Source organism: Mesocricetus auratus, unplaced genomic scaffold (assembly GCF_017639785.1).
Source record: "Mesocricetus auratus isolate SY011 unplaced genomic scaffold, BCM_Maur_2.0 Super-Scaffold_6730, whole genome shotgun sequence".
NCBI classification, from domain to species: Eukaryota; Metazoa; Chordata; class Mammalia; order Rodentia; family Cricetidae; genus Mesocricetus; species Mesocricetus auratus.
In genome coordinates this window covers 92,803,332-92,824,235 of record NW_024429184.1, presented here as the reverse complement: position 1 = coordinate 92,824,235, position 20,904 = coordinate 92,803,332, and the positions used below count along the sequence as shown (strand labels likewise).

At 45.3% G+C, this 20,904-nt stretch overlaps 1 protein-coding gene across 3 annotated transcripts in view; it reads left to right on the top strand.

The window, feature by feature from the left end:
- Window positions 1-20,904, top strand: part of Sh3tc2 (SH3 domain and tetratricopeptide repeats 2) — a 55,162-nt gene that overhangs the window by 22,601 nt on the left and 11,657 nt on the right. For all 3 annotated transcript variants that reach the window (XR_005875711.1, XM_021229849.2, XM_040741727.1), the window contains exons 9-12: window positions 8,367-8,500; window positions 11,054-11,095; window positions 11,185-12,882; window positions 12,974-13,154. Coding sequence is in view for 2 of the 3 variants with exons in the window: in XM_021229849.2 (XP_021085508.2) it covers window positions 8,367-8,500; window positions 11,054-11,095; window positions 11,185-12,882; window positions 12,974-13,154 (2,055 nt within the window). In the remaining variant the exon portion in view is untranslated. The remainder of the gene's footprint in view (window positions 1-8,366; window positions 8,501-11,053; window positions 11,096-11,184; window positions 12,883-12,973; window positions 13,155-20,904) is intronic.

The following is a 20,904-nucleotide window of genomic DNA, read 5'->3' as shown; positions in this document are numbered from 1 at the left end:
GAACCAGAGGCACCTTCTCTTTCTCTATGTCTTGGTTCTGGAAGGACTGGTTCGGATGAGCAGACCTACCTATCTGATCAGTTAGCAATTTTCATGGGAAGGGCAGAGATAGACAGTATCATCCAGTCTATTTGGGTTGGCTTCCCAAGGTAATAGAAGCAAAAAGTTGGACTCAGGCAAGTATAAAGTGAAAGATAAAACTGCCTCCACACATGAAGACACTGGGGCCCTAGTTTTCTGCAGTGCGGAAAGGAATAGCTAAGGCTACATGAGGAATGTTTACGGTTACATAAGGAATATCTATTGCTACCTAAGAAATAGATAGCCACAGTTCTATAAGGAATATCTAAGACTATATAAGGGATGTCTACTGCTTACAGCATTTATACCAGGATTTTCTTTCTCATGAAAAGAATCAACAAAACGAGTAGTCTAAGGGCAGAAACTCCCTCTGTTCTGTCCTTTCCAGGGAGAGGAGAGAGGCCATTTTTCTATGAAGAAGTGTGAAATCTGAATCCTTGAACATGGAAGGCACGCCTTGCAGCCTTGGGAGGGGTGGAGGACAGCAGGATTTATAAAGTGGACAAGGCTACCAACAGAACTCTCAGGAGAGGGAGTTAGCAGGGAAAATGGGAAGGGCAGGAGGCAGGGGATGTGGGAGGGAGGAAAGGGAAGGATGAAATGATGTTAGTATATTTTAATTAAAATAAAAATAGAAAACATACAAAGAAGGCACAGCAGAGAGAGAGAGAGGGAGAGAGAGAGAGAGGGAGAGAGAGAGAGACCAGGAACTACTACGAGAAAGGCAACCTTTGTGTTAAGCTTTGCTGCATGGGAAAGCAAGCCATCCTCTTGGGGACAGGTTACCTGGAGAGTGTTGGTGTAGCCAAGACCTGCGGCCTTCCCTGAGACAGAAGGTGGGGAGACTACGCAGGTGTGCCCTTTGCCTTACAGAGGATGGTGAATGTCTGAATGTCTGCAGAGGTTGACAGATGATGGGTGCTGCTTGGTTTTGGGTGAGGGAGGTATCAGTAAGGCACGGGCCAGGAGGCAGGAGTCCAGGGACAAGGCTAAGGCTGGGGTCCCAGAGGAGGATAAGATGCTGATGCTGAGCAGCAATCTACAAGCAGCTAAAGAATCTGAGAGACTTGCACATATGGATACCTGTGTCCTGCCCTCAGGGGCGTTCCCTAAATACTCTGAGAAAGGCTTAGGCTGTGATAGTTACAGAAGGTGGGACTAGCTGGCAGCCAGGTGAATATGCCAGCTCTAAATGATGCCTTTATTTTGCTGCAGGGGGTGGAGAGTGGGAACACATACCAGTAAAGGGCTTGAATCTAAAGCCCTGTATCCAGAACCCTAGGATCCCAGAATTGAGTGCCTGAACTCTGCAATGGAGGTCCTGGTGAGAGGGAGAAAGAAGGAGAAGCACAGGGACTCAGTGGGGGAGGAACCATTCCTATAGCTGAGGAGGGAAGAAGAACGATTACAAAAGGGCCCTGAAGGAAGGAGCTGGCCAGGAGATGTCGGAGTGGTTAATCACTATTGGTGGCATCGGTGGGTGAGGCATGCTGGCTGGGGAAAGGTCTTCGTGGTTGACAATGGGGAATGATTTACTGGTTTTCAGATTTCTTGGTCAGACTGCCTAAAAAGACATCTGCAGCCCTGGATCCCATGTTTTCATGAGCTAACCAGCTCTGTGACTTTGCACACAGCGAGTTGTCTTTCTGGCCCTCAGTTCTCTTATCTGTAAAATGTGTGTGATGCTATCACTACCTGGTAGGATCGCCAGGAGCTTAGATAAGATCACACACACAGAGCATGCCAAGCATAGCGTATTGTGTCAGTGTTTGCTGCTTGGCTTTTATTATTACTCTTTTGCCACCATTGCAAGTGGTAATCTTTGAGGTTCAGTTTTAACAGGATGCCAGAGGTCTGTATTAGGGTTTATGAATTATATTTGGAGTCTGTGACTCAAACACTGCCCAAGTGACATTTCAGGCTCACTAAGTTGACTTGGTGCTTAGCTCTAAGGGCGCCTGAGAAGGCAGCATCGTCCCCATCAAAGAATGTGGCAGTGCTCTGGTCACTGCACCTAATGTACCAGAAGCTGTGTATTCAGTAGGTAGGGGAAAGAGATTCAGGGACCAGGGGCCAGTGGGAGAGGTAGGGGGACTCTTTGGACTGCAGATGTCCCTGAACCACAGTAAGGGTGGACTTTGAGTTCAGAGGACACACAGAGGCACACTCAGTCTGGCCTCACAACCCGCTGCTGGAGTTCCTGTGCCATCCCTGGGCACTGTTCCAGTCATGCCACAGGGTGTCACTCTTGGACTGTGTAATTTATTTGATGACAGCCTTTGCTTACATCAGACTCTTCCTAGTGCCCCATAAAGGGTATGAATACGAATGCATATGAGTTTTTATGGTGTTGGTGTGTGTGTGTGTGTGTGTGTGTGCATGTGTCTGTGCATGCTCAATTTCCCGTATGCTGAGAGAGACAGTCCCCCAGGACTGTCTTCTGAATCACCTTTGATTGGTGCTTTAGATGCATGGCCAAAATACACGGCCAAGGCCTCATGCTTGTCCAAGAACACAAACTGATAAGTTTCCTTTTCATAGTATTTTTAATGCCAGCCACTCAGTTTCACAGTGATGGCAGCTACAAAACTAGCCTGTGAGACTTGCGGCAGACATTTATATTTATTTATTGCCACTTAAGAGCAATTTTATTTGAGTTTCAAAGAAAAGGAACCCAGGGCATGCAAGCTGTAATCTCAACAGCTGCCTAGGGTAGGGGTAGGGAAAGGGAGAGGGTATCATTTAAGCCAGACAGCCACATGGATGTAGGGAGGGGAACTTTAGAGAAAGGAAAGCCAAATCATATGGGAAAGCATGCTTAGAAAAAAGACAGACATAAGAAAGGAAGGTAAACTTTTCTGTCTAGTTTAAAAAGGTGGGCAGACTTAGGAAGGTGCATAGCTGAACCCTGGTATACTTCTGCATAAGGGGCGGGGATTCTGAGAAGGAAAAAGGACAGTATCTCATTAAATGACAAATTCTTCCGCCTAAAAAGTTAACAGAACCTGCCTTTCTTGGAGTACTCCCTGGCCCAACTAGAATGCCAGGCCAGAGGCTGAATTGATTCCTTTGACCAGAAACACTTTTTTTCTTTTTAATCTTTCTTATGGTTTTATTTTGTGTGGAAGAGTGTCTTGCCTGCATGTATGTCTGTGTAACATGTGCATGCATGGTGACTGAGGAGGCCAGAAGGTGGCATTGGATCTTTTGGAACTGGAGTTACAGATGGTTGTGAGCCACCTTATGGGTGGTGGGAATCAAACCTGACCTCCTGGACAAGCATCGAATGCTCTTCACGGCTGAGCCATCTCTGCGGCATCTGGAAGTTTTTTCTGAATGGGCCTTTATCGCTACTCTAACATTTCCTTCTGTGAATGAGTAACCCTAAGATCACGTAGGAACCAGATCAAGGACCAGCGCCCCAAACAATTCTGGCATCTCCAGCCTCTACTAAGAATGATACTGTCAAGAGGTCCAAGGATTTTTTCTGGATTTTAGCTAGAAAAGAAACTGGTTACTTTTCTTTGGAATCTTTTTACCCATTTAGGCAAATTGGCCAATTTTTATTTCCTGTTCTTATTGCTTCCCTCTGAAGAGAGAGCTCCAATTGCCATTATGGAATTTTGTTGACGACAGACCTGTCTTTTTCCTGCTGAATGTGGGTGTTAGGTATAGCAGTGGTCCTATCTAAAAGCTACCCAAAATGCATCAGCTGTTTTATTTGGGTAACTGTCATATGTGGGGAGGAAAGGAAGTCTTTGACTGGTAACTGGAAAGAGATGTGAGAGAGATGTAAAGAGTTTTGGGCATTATAAGTCCTAGTCATGGAACCAGGAGAAGCCAGAGCACAGGTTACTTTTAAAATGGTCTGAACATAAGAACACTGGAATGTCTTGGTGGGCTCATGAGAGACAGCATCTGTCTCATCCATCTAGTGGACTCTCTCTCTCTCTCTCTCTCTCTCTCTCTCTCTCTCTCTCTCTCTCTCTCTCTCTCTCTCTCTCTCTCTCTCTCTCTCTCTCTCCTCCAAGACTGGACTTGAGAGGGATGGATGGATGAACTCAGGGTGATTCCAGGCACTCTGATAGCTGTTGGAGGGGCTAGAATCACAATGTGAGGTCCCTCCAAGATGCCCGAGAGGGGAGAGAGAAAGAGGAGGAGGAGAAGAAAAAAATAACCATCATTCATTTATAGGTTAAAAGGGCCTGTCTTTCTTGGATGAATTGAACCAAAGTCATGAGACAGAGGCAGGTGGATCTCTGTGTTCAGAGTCAGCTTGGCCTACAAAATAGGTTCCAGAATGGCCAGAGTTACATAGTGAGACCCTATCAAAAATTATTTAGTGATAAATAATTGCCTAAATGACATCTCATATGGAGTTAAGCCTAGTGTCTGGTGAGTGTGGTCCCTTGGATTGTTCCTCAGGGAGGAAACAGACCAATCATCTTACTCTTTGTTTATACTTTCCCCGTTGAGTGTTTAAGTCCATGCAGGGGGCCAACGTTAACCACTTTACATTTGACTGTCAAATCCAGTTGAGGATCTGCTTCTCCAGGGTCACCTGGGCTTGGGCCAAGCCTCTGGCTCTTCAACCTTCTTTCTCACCAGTTGTTCCTCTATTCAAGGCTAAGTCAAAGCCTTACTTGGCTGTGGCTTTGCTTGGAAACATGAAGGAACATTTTCTTCCATGCGGACCTCTCTCTTTGCAGACTGGACACTAGTGAGAGCTTACTGAGTGGGGTCTTCACAACCCCCCTGAAAAAGGGAGCAGGTACCTCACATGGCAAACATGTCAACTTTATTTATTGTTTTGTTTTGAGTAAACATTAGGTCCCCATTGTGCTATAGTTCATTGTAACAAAGTGCAACCAACAGGAAGTGCACCCTTAGATACCTAAGCTAAGAAAAGTAAGCAAGACTGATAAACCAGTTGCTCAGGATCAGCAAAAAGAGAGTAGGAGAAAACTCAGAATTTCATAGCGTTAAAATTATGTCTTTTATTTATTGTGTTGTTATCTCATTTACTCTTTATAGCTTTTTTGTTTATAATTCTATTTCTTGTGACATCTACTTTTGCTGATTAAAATTGTACTTTCTATGTAGGTAGGCAGTCTCTTTTCATTTCAGAACTTGTTATTTTACAGTTTTACCAAGACATGAACAGTGCCTATTTGGTGTTGATAGCAGATTAACCCCTGCTGTCTGCAAAAGCTCACTCTTAGGCAGCTACTTCAGTGAAACTCCACACCTGGCAAGCACCGCCAGAGCCCTTGTTTGGATTAAATGCTCTGGGATGATAATTTGTCCAGGCATAGAGTAACATCTTCAGTGTGTGTGTGTGTGTGTGTGTGTGTGTGTGTGTGTGTGTGTGTGTGTGTATGTGTGTAAGTAACAAGAAAAAAATACAAGCACATCATGCTGGGAGCTTTGTCTACTAGTGTTTTCAGAGAAACATGTTTTCTTTTGCTGTCTGTCTTTGTTTTCTGCACTGTTGATTATAACATTTGCCTCAATTATTTTCTTCTTTCTTTGATTTTATTTCAGATGTGTGTATTCTTGTCATTTATTTATATTTCCTTTCTTTTTTTGTTTTTTTGTTTTTTGTTTTGTTTTGTTTTGTTTTTGAGACACAGCCCTGACAGTTCTGGAAAGTACACTGTAGACCAGGTTGACCTTGAACTCAGAGATCTGCCTGTTTCTGTCTCTGGAGTGCTAGGATTAAAGGTGTGCACCACCCCTGCCCAGTCATCGTTTAAATTTATTTTATGTCATTAAATTGAATACTTAAATTGTGGATAGTTAAACCCAAAAGTAAGAGTAAACAAAGAAGCAGATAACTTGGAAAGACCTATCAGAAGTGGATTCCTTGTTAAAAACTTACTTTTATTTGTTTCACTCAGGACTTGGTGTGCTTCTTCAGTTTGAAGACTCATCATGTCTTTCTCCAATTCTGGAAACTTCTCAGTCACTCTCTTTTTGAATATTGCCCCCTCTCAATCTTTTAGTCTCTCTCCTGGCATCTGGGTGGAGGTGTGTTGGACTTACTCTATCATCAGCCTTGCTGAATTAGCTTTTGTTTGTTTTGTTATTGTTGCTGTTTTATCTTATCACCGGAGACCTCATTCTGGGGGGGCTCTTCCGTTTTTTCTAGCTTTTTCCTCTTCTATAACTGAACTTGCCATGTAACTCATCTCTGCCATTCTTAATGTACTCTGCTTTCCACTGACAGAGCTGTGAGTTCCTCTGCAAGCCATCCAGCCTCATTTCTTGTTTCTTTGTTCTGACCGGGCTCACTGTAAGTCAGACTTCAGATGACTGTTGCTTCTGATTTTGCAGTGTTTGTTGACTTCTTTGGGGTCCTGCTGGTTTTCTTTCATTATTTTCACTTCCTGCTTTGCATTTTTTTTTTGTTATGAGAACTATTTTTCAACATTTTAAATGATGGGCCTTGCATGAATCCTGCAGTAAAGAAAACTTCCTTTCCGAAAGGCATCTTTGCATTTGCTCCAGGTCCTGTAACATTGCAATCTCTGTGGTACCTGCATCGCACTCTGAATGCTAGGATCCGACAGGCTTCAGTGGTGCAGGCACTGGGGCCTGATGTTTCTCAGGGCTCACACAGGTGAAAGGTGGGACCAGAATGGCAGGCAGTAAGATGTTTCGAAGTCCTCTGTAAGGAAGCCGCTGTCTTTCTAGACTGTGGGCTTTATGAAGGAACTTATGCCCAGCTCTCTCTTACACCAGGTTCAGGATCAAGAATTTTGGGGTTTTGAAGGATTTGATTTCAAATCACTTGATTCTGAACCTGACTTTATGCATGTATTTGCTGTGTTCTGTGTTCTGATTTGGTTTTAGATTACTTGGTATTGAGCTTGATTTATTTATTTATATATGTACATATATAATATTTATGTATATATATTTATTTATGCATATATATTTGCTGTGTTTTGTGTTCTGTTTATACACAATGATATCTGTGGACATTGAGGTTCAGTGGGCACCTGCTGGGGTTTCTAGGTTTAGAACAAGGAACTGAATAGGCACAATTAGTGGTTGGTAGCAGAAGGAGAAAGATATGCTTTTCAAGGGTGGAAGATGGCCAGAACAGGGGAACATTTTAGGAGCTGAAAGGGTCATGTGATATAAATAGTGAGGCTTTTGCATATATATTTTGGGGAGTCATTTGAACAGGGTGGGCTTTTGGAGTATGCTCTCTGTTAACATGAAGTTTAGAATGAACCACAGGTTGGTCACCTTCAGACACTCCGGAGTACCTGCAGCAGTGGCTCCAGCCAGTTCTAGCTGGCCTTGGCTGAGGGTGTGGGCTGAGAGGTATGTGAGTGAGGGTGTCTGGCTTTCCTCACTGCCAGTTTTGTTTTGTTTTTTTCCCTTGTATTGATTTTGCTACTTTTGCCTAAGGCTTCCCTGACCTTGCTCTCTGTCCTACTCTCCCGCCTCAGTCACATTCTGTAGCCCAGGCTGGCTGGTCTAGAACTCACTATGTAGTCAGGTGTGACCTTGAATTCAGAACGTTTCTGTCTCAGCCTCCCGAGGAGTGCTGGGATTGCAGGGGTAAGCTCGCACGTTGGCTTTAAAGTGATCCTGTTTAGCATGGTCAGCTAAACAGTGGATGTGCTTTGTCAGGCATTTGTAGCTTTCCAAATGACCTCTAACAAGCAAACAAGACCTTACAGGTGGTCACATGTAGGCTGCACTCAGAGCTCTTCTGTTTATGACTGTTTCTCTGCCCTGACCCTCCCTCTGCTCACTCTCTGTCCCTTAGTAATTCCTTTCCTTTCTTAGTAGTGTCTTATAGTGCTGTTCTGTGTTGATGAGTCAAATCTTAACTGTGTAGGGTTCCTTCTGATCACATGGGAGCTTTCTGTTGTTCTTCTAAACAGGCACCATTTGCCCCTGACTTCCTGGAAATACAATAAGGAGAAAGGAACTTTTTATGGTTTCCTTAAATACTAACCATGGAGGCACCAATTCCTGTCACTCCCGTTATAAACTGATGCTACTGGGGTTTGAGGGACAGACTTTCTTTCTCTGGAGAGATGGAATTTCAATAGAAGGGTGCTTCCATCTGCCCTGGACCCACTCACCACCATCCAGCTTCTCTTTCTTCTTCCGCAGTGAAGCACAGATTGCAACCGTGAGGAGCTGATGTCAACCATGGACAAGCCCACTCCTCTAAGCCTCACTACAGCCTTGTGTGGAGAGAGGAAGATGGGGAGACCGAAGCCCAGAGCTAACCTGTGTCTGTTTTCTGCCCCATCCAGGAGCAAGAACTCTGCCTTTTTCAGTGACGAGGAAAGATGTTCTCTCTGGGCTCCGGGAAGTGACAGGAAGGCGGAGTGTTCGGGCTTCTTACGGGCTCTTGCTCACACTGACATCACTTCTGTCTACCGGCTTAGTGAGTGTTACTCCTCAGATCCCAGAGAAAGTTCAGGCTCCTAAAGGCCAGAAAAGAGCCCAGAGCCAGGAAGAGACTCTCTCTACATTCTGTTTGGGAATCTGGGGCTGCAGTCATTATTCACTTGATGGCCTGGTTTATGCTTGGACAACCGAGTTTCCCTGTAGATTTCAGATCTTTCTAGTTTGCACACACTGTGTTATCTAGCAATTGTGACAGATGATAAAACCAACCTGCCTTTACCATGGTGGGCCAGCTGTATTGGCCTTTCATCCCAAGGAAAGGAAGAACTTCCTGAGTCATGGCTAAAGGTCACAGAGTTGATCAGGTTCCAGGTCACAAATCACACAAATAACTTGAAAGAGATCTCAGAGATAATTTCTCCCCTTATTTTATAGATTAGGAAACTGAGGCCCAAAAATATTAGTATGTGAACCGGGATAATTGCTAACCAGGGCAGTCCATTTCATCACTCTGCCCCAGATACAAGATGACCCTGAGTTTCTGGATACATCAGTCTCAGGGGTGGATCTTCCTTGCCTAACATAGTTTTTGGCAATGCTGAATGAATGAATGAATGAGCAAATGAATGGTAACAGTTTCCTTACGATGGGAAAGGCCCAGTGCTTTGTGTGAATGAGTATGGTTACTCTCACTGATAGGGTTCCTTTTCTCCTACCTCTCAGTGACAGTGGCGTGTCTGCTTCTATGCATCTGAGCTAAATGACTGCCATTTCATGGCAATAGTCAGAGATTTTCCACAAGGGACTCTCAGGTCAGTTCCCAGGAAAAGAAGGAATTGGAAACTTTCTTCAAGTATAGGGAGCTTTTGTGAGGAATGGAAACCCCAGATATCAGCACTCAGCCCTAGCAAAACTTTCTCACTGTGGCAGATCTGCCAGGCTCATCCAGGAGTTCAAAGCTCCCATCACCTCCTGGTGGGGGGAGCAGAGCTCCGAACATCACGGAGTACTTGCTCTGGGAGGGCAGCAGTGGCTGATGGTAGACTTGGATCTGTTTACTGTAGGCCCATTGCCTGGAAGATCCAAAAACAGGTCCCAGGAAGCATGTCACTTGTTGTTTAAGAACCAGGAGTCAACTTTTCCTGGCTGTGGACTCTATCTTGTGGTTGTGTAAGCCCTGGCCTCAAGGCAGCCAGTATAGGAACCAGATTATTAGCAAATGCTAGCCGTTTTAGGGCTGATGCCCTGGGAAAAGAGTGCATCTCTGAGTCTTCTCCCATCTTGTGATGAATACAACATGTGCTTTTAGTGTCCTGGTTCCAAGAGAAATGGCCACGTTAAGATGGGTACTTTTCTTTCAACATTAGAGAGTCCAGAGTAGGCAAATAGCTTTCTGAGCTCTTCCAGCTTCAGCTGAGGGGCCTTTTATCCTTTCTAAGTTGCACATTGAAATATTTGCAATGGCAATCCCAGAATCTCTCTCCACAGGAGAGCAGGAAGAGGCTGTGCTTGATGGGGGTAGAGGGTTACTGGTCCCAGGAGGGTTCACTGGTTCGAGGTGTGGGGACTGCACTGTCGCTGCTCCCTCAGGAAAAGGTGTTTCTTCCCTTTAGCAGTTGCTGTCCTGAGGACTGTGTGGCCTTGGCCTCCTCAGGTTCACTATTTGGAGGCTCACGAGTCAAGAACATTCTTTCCTTCCTGGACTCCATGAATCTTCTTGGTTCTTCCCTTGTGTTTTTCTGCTTGTGTGACATTGGATAGCTGCAGTACAAGTCACTTGGCCTTTATGATTGTCTCAGCTCTCTGCATTTTTAGTTTCTCTCTGGGAATATTGACATGCTTATGAACACACCCCTCCCCCCATCTTGCCTTCTTTTCCCTTTAAACACTGCACCTGCGTGTTGACACCAGTCCTAGGACTTGGGCCAACCCCTTGTGCTTTGGTGTGAGCCTCAAGTCTGTATTTGCAGCTTCCACCGCCTTCCCTGGCTCCACGCCTTCTTCATGCTCTACCTACACCTGCGACTAGCTCAAAGTCAAAATATCAAGTTACTTCAGGGAACAAAGCTAGGGGCCTCAGATGCATTTTTGTCCCTTTAAATGAGCACTTAGGGCCCCCAGTCTTGCCACTTGTTGACCCACACAGAACTCCTGTCTGTCAAATGGGTGGATGATGAGTGGGCGGAGTAAAGAAGGAAACGGGAGGGAGAACGGGAAGGAGGCAGGATGGGAAGGGAGAGCAGAAAGGAAGCAGGAGAGATACCTTGCAGCACAGCGTGTTGAAAGTGCCCCATGATTACGGTTCTCTCCAGCTCTGCTATAAAGTAACTGAGAGATTTTGGCCTTGCATCTCTCTAGATTGTCTTAACAAGCCCAGTGCTCACACCTCTTGTTTCCACATTTTCTTCTCTGACCTGCCACCACTGTAGAGTGTGTGAGTTAAATGGGATGATGGAAACTCTAAAGCGGATGTTGAGGGGATAAAGTCTGCCCATTCCTATCCTTCCTTCAACTCAAAAGCTCCTCAAGGGTCAGCAGCGTGGTGACGTGTTCTGACCTAATACCAGGCCTGTCTTTCATCTCTACCTAGGCGAGTTTGAATCCATCCAGAGTCTTCAGAATGATCTGAGGGGTGAGTAGTGATTGTGCTGAGCCCAACCTCTTGTCCTCAGGTCCTAGTTGCAGACACTCAAGAATGCTCAACTCTGCCTATCCTTACAGCATCTCAACCTGAGGGCTTCAAGGAGGCCAGGTCTGGGAGGACCTGGGAGGAGCGACAGACCCTGGGCTCCAGACGTTCCAGCAGCTCTGTGGACTCCAGCCTGGAGGAAGAGCTCCTCTCAGCCTCCTCAGACAGCTATCACCTTCCGGAGCCGGATGACCTTGATGACCCGGAACTGTTCATGGACCTGAGCACTAGTCTAGAAGAGGATGAGGTGGAGCAGTTTGCCCCCATCTTGGCTTTTCTGGATCACGAAGGCTACAGTGACCACTTTAAGAGCCTCTATGATTTCTCCTTCTCTTTCCTCACTTCCTCCTTTTATAGCTTCTCTGAGGAGGATGAGCTAGTGGCCTACCTAGAGACTTCAAGAAAGTGGGCCAAAATGGGCCGCATGATGTGGGCCCATGCCCGACTCTGCTTCCTCCTGGGCCGGCTAAGCATCAGGAAGATCAAACTTTCCCAGGCCAGGGTATACTTTGAAGAGGCCATCCGAGTCCTTGATGGGGCATTTGAGGACCTCTCCCTAGTGTCTGCTCTGTACATCAACTTGGCAGCCATCTACCTGAGGCAGAGACTAAGACATAAAGGCACGACCTTGCTGGAAAAGGCAGGTGCTCTTCTAGCCTGCCTGCCTGACCGTGAGTTCAGTGCCAAGAATGAGCTTGACGTGGTGGCCTATGTGCTGCGCCAAGGGATTGTGGTGGGGAGTAGCCCTCTGGAGGCCAGATCCTGCTTCCTGGCCATCCGATTGCTCCTGAGACTTGGCCGGCATGAGGAGGTTCTGCCATTTGCCGAGCGCCTGCAGATCCTTTCTGGACACCCTCCTGTCTTGGAGGCTACAGCCACCATGTTGAGTTTTCTGTATGACAAGAAGTATCTTCCACATCTTGCAGTGGCCTCTGTTCAGAAACGTGGTCCCCAGAGTGCCCGGGGGATGTCTTTTTCCATTTGCCAGGCTTATTTGGTCCTCCAGAATGCCACTAAGATCCTTGGTGTTCCTTCCTCAAGCTGGGGTGAAGTTTCTGCACTGGCCTGCCCAGTCCTCAGGCAGGCCCTGGCTGCCTGTGAGGAGCAGACTGACTTGAGCACTCAGAGGGTCTTGTGTCTCATCCTATCCAAAATGTACCTCCAGCACAGGTCTCATGAGGGCTCTGTCTACTACCTGAGCCAGGCCCAGGCAGTAGGGAAACTACTGGGTGAGCAAGAAGCCTTTGAATCATCTCTCTGTCTGGCCTGGGTTTATCTCTTAGCCAGGCAGACCAAAAAAGCTCTGGAGATCCTTGAACCGCTACTGTGTTCCTTGAGGGAGACAGAGAGTATGACCCAAAGGGGCGTGATTCATAACCTCCTGGGACTGGCATTTCAAGACGAAGGCCGGACAAGCAGGGCAGCCAAGAGCTATCTCCGAGCTTTGATCAGAGCTCGGGAGATGGGGAATGTGCGAAACCAGGCTGTGTCTATAGCCAATCTTGGCCACTTGACCCTCAAGTCCTGCATGCAGCAGTCAGCCAGGGGTTACCTTCTGCAGGCTGTCCGGCTGTATTCTGAACTCCAAGCCAGCGTGGAGACGGACATGGAATTGATACAAGTGTTACTCTGGTTGGGCCAAGCTCTGGTATCTGGACACCAGCTGTCCCACAGCCGCCTGTGTTATGAAATGGCTCTGCTGTTTGGCTTACGGCATCGACACTTAAACAGTGAGTATGTCCCATGTTGCTGGGAGCACTGGAGAAAAGGATCGGCACATGCTTTGCCCATGTCTCACTCATGTCTCTGCTTTATGTTCAGGTCAGCTTCAGGTCACCAAATCCCTCTGCCATTTCTACAGCTCGGTGTCCCCAAACCCTGATGCATGCATTACATATCATGAACACTGGCTGGCTCTGGCGCAGCAACTCAGGGACCGAGAGATGGAGGGGCGGTTATTGGAGTCCCTCGGGCAGCTTTATCGGAACCTAAATACATCCAGGTGAGTTCCTGCCTTAGGGAGAGATGGTGTTCTTTCTCTCAAGAAGCCAAGTCCAAATGCACATGGTACATGGATGCTGTGATGGGAAACCGTGGGTCCTGTGGCTACCATGCACCACTGTCAGCCGGGGGTTCTGTGGCCTCGGACCAGCTATACCTTGGTTTCCTCTTCAGTCAGAGGAGGATAACAATGGCATTTGTCTTACAATGCCACTGAGAAAAATGAATAAGTTAAAATCCCTGAAATACAGACAGGCTTTGTAATGATTACTTTGTCATTCTTACTTGCGTGTCTTCAAAACAAGCTATCCCGTGACTGGCTGAGAGTGCATGTTTCAAGGGGGGCAGTTATATCGAGGACCATGACTTTTCAGGGGGTCTTCACTACTTGACAACTGGGATTCTAGAAAGTATACAAGTAGATAAATGTCACAAAGCAGGGTGTAAAATTCTATGATTAAAAGAAATGCTTGGTTGCGACTTCATCTTTAAAATGGAACCGGAACTCAGGCGGTCATGTCTACTTTCACCTTGTACAGAGCCTCAGAATGAGCACATGGTAGCAGAAGGGTTACTTGGCACTTAGCTTTGTGGGAAAACTGGATATTAGCACTTGGTTTTATGATCGACCTATTCATGCTTTCTGGAAAACCTCAGTTTTGCAAAAATACGCTCAAAATACATCCAAGCATCCTTTAGACCACTGATACTCCATCTCTTCGTCCATGTGCCTGGCTACCTGCCTGCTGGAGTTCTTTTCCTTCACCAGTCCAGGACCACCAGGGTTCTCCTTTACTCTGGGCAGCCTGCAGTCCTGTCTCTACCAAGCCTTGATGCATTTCATTAAACTCCATAGAGGTCTTAGAACCTTTCATTAACAGATTTGTGTTGTAATACTACATTCACAATTCTGAATGGCTTCTAAAAGAGAGTGAGGGGAGATGTTTTCAGAAAGGCTAGTTTCTGCATTTTAGGCGCTGCCATAGTTAGGGTCTCCATGGCTGAGATGAAACATCTTGACCAAAAGCAAGTTGGGGAGGGAAGGGTTTATTTGGCTCATACTTTCACATTGAAGTCTATCATTGAAGGAAGTCAGGACAGGAACTCAAACAGAGTAGGATCCTGGAGGCAAAAGCTGATGTGGAGGTCATGGAGGAGAACTGCTTATTGGCTTGCTTCCCTTGGCTTGCTCAACCTGCTTTCTTATAGAACCCAGAAGTGGCACCACCCATAATAGGCTGGACCCTCCTTGATCAATCACTAAGTCAGAAATGCCCACACACTTGCCTGCAGACTGGTTTTATAGAGGTATTTTGTTAACTGAGGCACCCTCCTCTCAGATGACTTTAGCTTGTGTCAAGCTGACATAATGCTAGCCAGCACAGGCACCATGGTAACTGTGGGTATGTAGGCAATCAGACAAAGGTTAAGCATACAGGGAACCCTCTCTTTGTGTTTCTCCCCACGTGCTGTTCTGTTCCCCTTTCTCTTACAAAAGTAAGATATCTTCTGAGCCCCCTGCTGCCTTTGCCTATGGTTCCAGGGAAAGAATTTTGACATAGACAGCATGGGATGTGGGGGGAATCAAAGGAAGGCCTGTCCAGCCTGTCCTGCGTTTGTGCCTGAACACCCTAGGAGTCTAGATACCTCTGGACAGACCCCAAAGATGGGTTTCAGTGACATTTTGAGGTGAAATAGTCATATGCATATTGGAACTGGGCTTAAGGAAAGTTAGGTTTTAAACAACTGATGCCCAATGTTAACATGTAATTTCAGTTTCAGATTACTCCTGTTACCAGATCCTACCAGCCACCCTGTGCTCTCAGTTCTGGTTCAGTTGTCAAAAATACTGAGATCCTAAAGGGGTATAGGGAGAGAGAGATACACACACAGAGGGACAGAGACAGAGAGACAGGAAGACAGACAGACAGACAGACAGACAGAGAGAGAGAGAGAGAGAGAGAGAGAGAGAGAGAGAGAGAGAGAGAGAATATATCACGGTTCTTAGATGATGTGGGCGATATAAGAGAGACATGGAGTCAGAACCACAAGAAGCTAGCAGCTACTGGAAGACTGACTAGAATTAGAAGTCTAGAAACCAAGTCCTGCTGTAACCTTATAACACATCCTTAACAAGCTGCTGTCTTGGTTGCTATGTTCATAGACTCAGTTGGAATCAGGAACCTTCCAGCTGAGTCTCAAACTGGCTAACTATACCGATCTGACACTTGTTACAGACAGGTTCCTAGTTCCCCCAAAGAAGCTTCATTTTTTTTTTGAGACAGATTTTTAAAGCCGTGGGCCTTTCAGCTGGGGGGGGCGGTGCATGGAGTCAGAGACCTAAGGCTTTTTGGGTGGGTCTGAAATACTCAAAGTATGGTGAGAGTTCTTGTAGGCAGATGTTGTCGCCAGCGTAGAACTAGGCATTTGCTATGTGCTTATGTGGATAGCTGAGTGGTAACTGAGCTGGTTTACCCATGGGCTCACCACCCTTGTGTTGCAGTCATATGCTTCCCTGCATCCTGATAGTTAAGAGAGAGTAGCGGGTGGGGGGGCAGTTCATTGCCAAAGAGAGGCACTGGCTGGACTGCTCAGGGGTTTTGCAGTATGGAGACAAGCTTTCTAGTGTTTAGTGACAGGATCAGTGGTCAGTGCCATTAATGGACATTGATCTGTCCTATGCAGTGTTAGGTGTAGAACATCATGGACTCCTCCTTAGGGAGCACCCACAAACAAGGAACCAAGTATTAAATATATGCTAGGACACAATGGCTGGTCCCCAAATAAGAATTGTAGATTTTTCTCCCTAAAATTAAATAATTGTTTACATTAAAACATACTTAAACCAGCATTGAAGATTATGCATTGAAAAATAAGGATTTGCTTGCAAGTTCCTATGCTCCAAGTTCTCTAGGTGTTATTTTTTTCAATTTTAAAAATATAAATAAATAGTTCATACATATGAAAGATTATATATCCCACCTCTATATTAAGTTCTAGGTATATTAAATATAATACACATATACCTTAGTTTTATGTGTAGGATTATGATAAAAGGTCTACTATACATTGCAGTATACGTTTTGATTGCATTTTTTTATTTGAAAGTATCACTATGAAATGCCAAGCCAACATTTCTTGAGGCTAAAGTCTGTTTTACTGAAAACATTTTCATACTATATGTTTTGATCATGTTCCCCCCATTCCTTCCAGATTCTGTCTACCTCCCTACTTACCCAATTTTATGTTCTTTGTTCTCTTAAAATAAAAAAATAAAAACCCCAAAGAAGCAAAAACTAATACAAAAAAAACCTCCCAATGAAAGTGAAAAACAAAACAAATAAAAGACCAATAACTCAAAAAACGCCAAAACAAAGCGAAAGGGAACAGATTCCAAAACAAATAACAACAACAACAAAAAGTCCCAAAACCAAAAAGCAACCGAACCAAACCAAACCCAAAACAATGAGCTTGTTTTGTCCTGGCCAACTACTGCTGGGCATAGGACCTGCCCTGCAGTCTAGTTAATATACCCAGTGTGACCATCGGACTCACCTTTTGTCAGTGAATATCATTTGCAGATAGCTTCTTGGTTAGGGTTGGGACTCCTGGGTCCACTTCCTCCTTTCAGTGACGGTAATCTGTCTCCGAGTAAGCATATTACACTATGGGAGCCTTTCTGATGTACCAGATACTATGGTAAGTGATGGGGAGTCCCATAGTCAGGAAATAAAAAAGATCCCACATAGCCTCCACTGTGTGAGAGTGTGTGTTGCTTTTACAGGTCCTCAAGCAGAGGTTATCATTTAGGAACTCTTGATAGCAGCATCACTGACGTTTGACCACATGCAATGCAACTGAGCCTTTGCAGCTTAATTTGCAGCTCAACATACATTTTAGTTTTTCCTTATTCATGTAGCCGTGTTAAGTCTCATTGCTATCAAACTGCCAATCATCTCCAGGGCCTCCTCCTTCAAACCCTGTAACACCAGCAGCAGGAATCCCCAAACCCCACTCATCCTGCACTGGAAATCACAAACTTGCTGTGTCTCCCTGTTGACACTAACTATAAACGGGATCAGTTTTGTGACTGGTTTCCAAGGCTCGTTTATGCCATGTATGTCAGTATTCCATTGTTTAGTTTTTTTTGTTTTTACATTTGTTTGTTTCTGTGTGACATTTGTGTGTGTGTAGATCAGTCCCTTCTGTTCTTCAAGTGGGTCCTGGGGACTGAACTAGGTTGTCAGGGTTGGCAATGAGAGCTTTTATGTGCTGAGCCATCTTGTTGACCTACCCTTTATTTTTATTGCTGAACAATGTTCTGTGGCTATGCCATATTTGTTTATATCATTCCTTAGTTGGTGGATATGTAGGTTATTTCCATTTGTGGCTATGGTAGGTAATGGACATTTGTGAGCAAGTGAACACAGGGTTGTAGTTCTTTTGAGTATGTAACTAGGAGTGGGATTACAAAATTATAAGGTGTTCTTAACCTTATGTTTATTGCTTGGGGAACTCTTTTCCAAAGAGGCTGCACCACTTGCTATCCCTCTGACTAACGTGTAATGACCTCACTGCCCCCCCCCCCCCGTAGCCTCACTGTATTTGCTATTTCATTCTAGCCATCCTAGTGGGGTGGCATGGAATCTCATTTTCCATTGTGGTTTTATTCTGCATTTTCTTAGTGACTAAAGATGTTGAACATCATTTCATGGGTGTTATCTATTCTTTTTGGAGAAATGTTTGCCCAAGTCATTTGTCTATTTTGACATTCAGCTGTGCTATTAATTCTCTAGTATGACTGTTCTCCAGTTTCTTCATGTGGGCACTTAGTGCTATGAACTTTCCTCTCAGCACTGCTTTCAGAGTGTCCCATAAGTTTGCGTATGTTGTATCTTCATTCTCATTGAATTCCAGGAAGTCTTTAATTTCTTTTTTTATTTCTTCCTTTACCCAGGTATGGTGCAATTGTGCATTGTTCAATTTCCATGAGTTTGTATAGCTTCTGCGATTTGTGTTATTGTTGAATTCTAATTTTAATGCATGGTGGTCTGATAAGATACAGGGGGTTATTCCAATCTTTTTGTATCTGTGGAGATTTGCTATGTTTCCTATTATGTGGTCAATTTTAGAGAAGGTTCCATGTGGCGCCGAGAAGAAGGTATATCCCTTTGCGTTTGGGTTGTCTATTTTAAAATTGGGCCCTTTGCCTCTTTACTGTTGACTTAAGACTTCGTGTATTCTGGATCCAAGTCTCTCATCAGATGTGTGTACTGCACACATTTTTTTCTCCCCATCTTGCTGTCTTGATTGCCTCATCGAAGACCTGGGATGCTCTCTATGATGGTCAAGCACGATTAGCACTTTATAGGTGATTAGCACTTTATAGGTGCATTGGGGAGGGAATTCTAGAGAGATTAGCTAAGACCTGCCACAAATACAGATAGAAACATCCCAAAGACCTGGATTTTCACAGATCCTTGTTCCATGTTGTAGAAGTTGACTCATTTCAGGGTTCTTCTATTCTTTAAATTTATATTTGTTTTTATTTTATGTGTATGGGTATTTTGCCTGCATGTGTGTCTGCATTTCAGTGCCTGGTGCCTGTGGAGGCCAGAAGAGGGCACTGGGTCCTCTAGAACTGGAGTAACAGATGGTTATAAGCTGCCATGTGGTTGCTGGGAACTGAACCCTGGTCCTCTGAAAGAGCAGCCAGTGATCTCATCTGTTGATTCATCTCTCCAGCCCTAGGGTCTTTTCATCTTAATATTCAGTAGTTCCAGTTTTTGAGGTTTGTGTTTGAATTCTTTGGAGGAAATGTTCACTAACCAACAGCATTCCCTTCCCCAGACACAACCAGTGAGATTCAGAAGTACTTTGGGTGTCATAGGAAGTTCCTCCAGACAGAAGGTCATTGTCCCTTTGTAAAATAGTCATTTCATCAGAGAACATGCAGGAATGCTATACTTAGGTATATAGATCACCTAATCCTATAGAGAGAAAAAAGAACAAAGACAAATTAACAGGTGTCTCTATGCCCTTGGGTGTGGTGGCTTTAATTTCTCATGAAACTTCCTGGTTGCTGAAGTGAAAAGGGGGGAAGCATTCTGAGGTTCTGACTGTCAAATAGAAGGATGTGCACAAATGTGTCTGTCAGAACATATTTTTCCTGGCATTGATTCCCAGGAAGAATTTATTAAGCTGGTCTTGATGTCACGGACCAGTGGTTCTCAACCTCCCTACTGCTGTGACCCTTTGATACACTCCGGATGTTGTGGTGGTCCCCAACCACAACATTATTTTCATTGCTACTTCATAACTGCAATTTTGCTACTCTTTTTTTGATTTTTTATTTTAATTTTAAATAGCTTGTTTTACATGTCAATCCCAGTTCCCTCTCCCTCCCCTCCTCCCGCACTCCCCTTCCCCCCACCCTCCCACCCTATTGCCAAATCCTTCCACATAGGGGATATCTAGAGTCTGTCATTTCACTCTGGGTAGGGTCCAGGCACTCCCCCTAAGAGTCCAGGCTGAGAGAGCATCCCTCTTTGTGCTATAGGCACACGATGACTGTTTGTATTCCAGGGATAGACACTGATCTAAAATCAGGAACAGGGCAATTTTGCTACTCTTATGAATTGCAGTGCAAATATCTGATAAGCAGGGTGGTCTTAGGTCACCCCTGTAAAAGGGTTGTTCAATCCCCAAAGAGGTTGCAAGGCACAGGTTGAGAACCACGGTTATGAACTGATTTCTTCAGCTCCTTTGAGTAGATTTCCATTCTCACCAAATTCAAGGTAAAACAAGCAAAGGCAGGGTTAGAGGAGAGAACACTTCTAGGGACGGATGGGGGGGTCTATGTGGCAGAAGTCATCTGGGGGTAGGAATGGGAGGGTCTGTGTGACAGAAGTCATCTGGGTAAAACATTTGAGGAGAGTCCCCAGGGCTAAGTATGATGTTTGAAAAGAGGAGAATGGTAGCGAATGGCATTTCAGGAAGCCAGAAATTGGTAGGGCCGTGTGAATAACAGGTGGACAGATGGTTGGTGATCCCTGGGACTCTCAGGCTGAGAAGATGCTAGCCCCCAGGCTAAAAAAGATGCAGAGTCGGGTGGGGGCAGGGGCGTGTGGTCTCAGTAGAGTCGGGTGGGGGTAGATCTCTGGGCTTACCGTAAGCATCCATAAAGAAACCCCTGGGCTAGCAGAGATCTTCTGTTGAACATGTGCTGTTTGCTGAGCGGTGTGTCTGTTTCAGGGCAACCACACGTGGCAGGGAGTCTTGTGGAAGCAGTGAGCTACAGTGGTCCCAGTGTCTTGCCTAAGGTCCCCAGCGGGTGCCCCTGGAGTCTACAGCAGTATTGGCCAACTTGTCATTTGTTTTCTGAGACAGAATCTCCTATAGCAGGGTGACCTTGAACCTTTATTTTTCTGCTTCCACCTCACAAGTGCTAGGATTATGGGCATGGGCTACCACATCCCACATTAGCAAGCTTAAAAAAAAAAGTAAAATTTTCAGGCTTTGGGCCCATACGTTCTCTGTCAGCGCTCGCTCGTCCACTCTGCAGCTGTGCAAAACCAGCTCCAGGCAGTACATACACAAGTGCATGTGACTGCATTCCAAGGAAGCCACTCACAAAAGCAGATGGGAGGGTGTGCTTGGCATGTGGGCCAGAGTTTGCCATCCCTAGTCTCTAGTGCGTGTACTCAAGGACTTTGGATGTGTTTTGTTTTCTCTGCTAACAGTCCTCACCC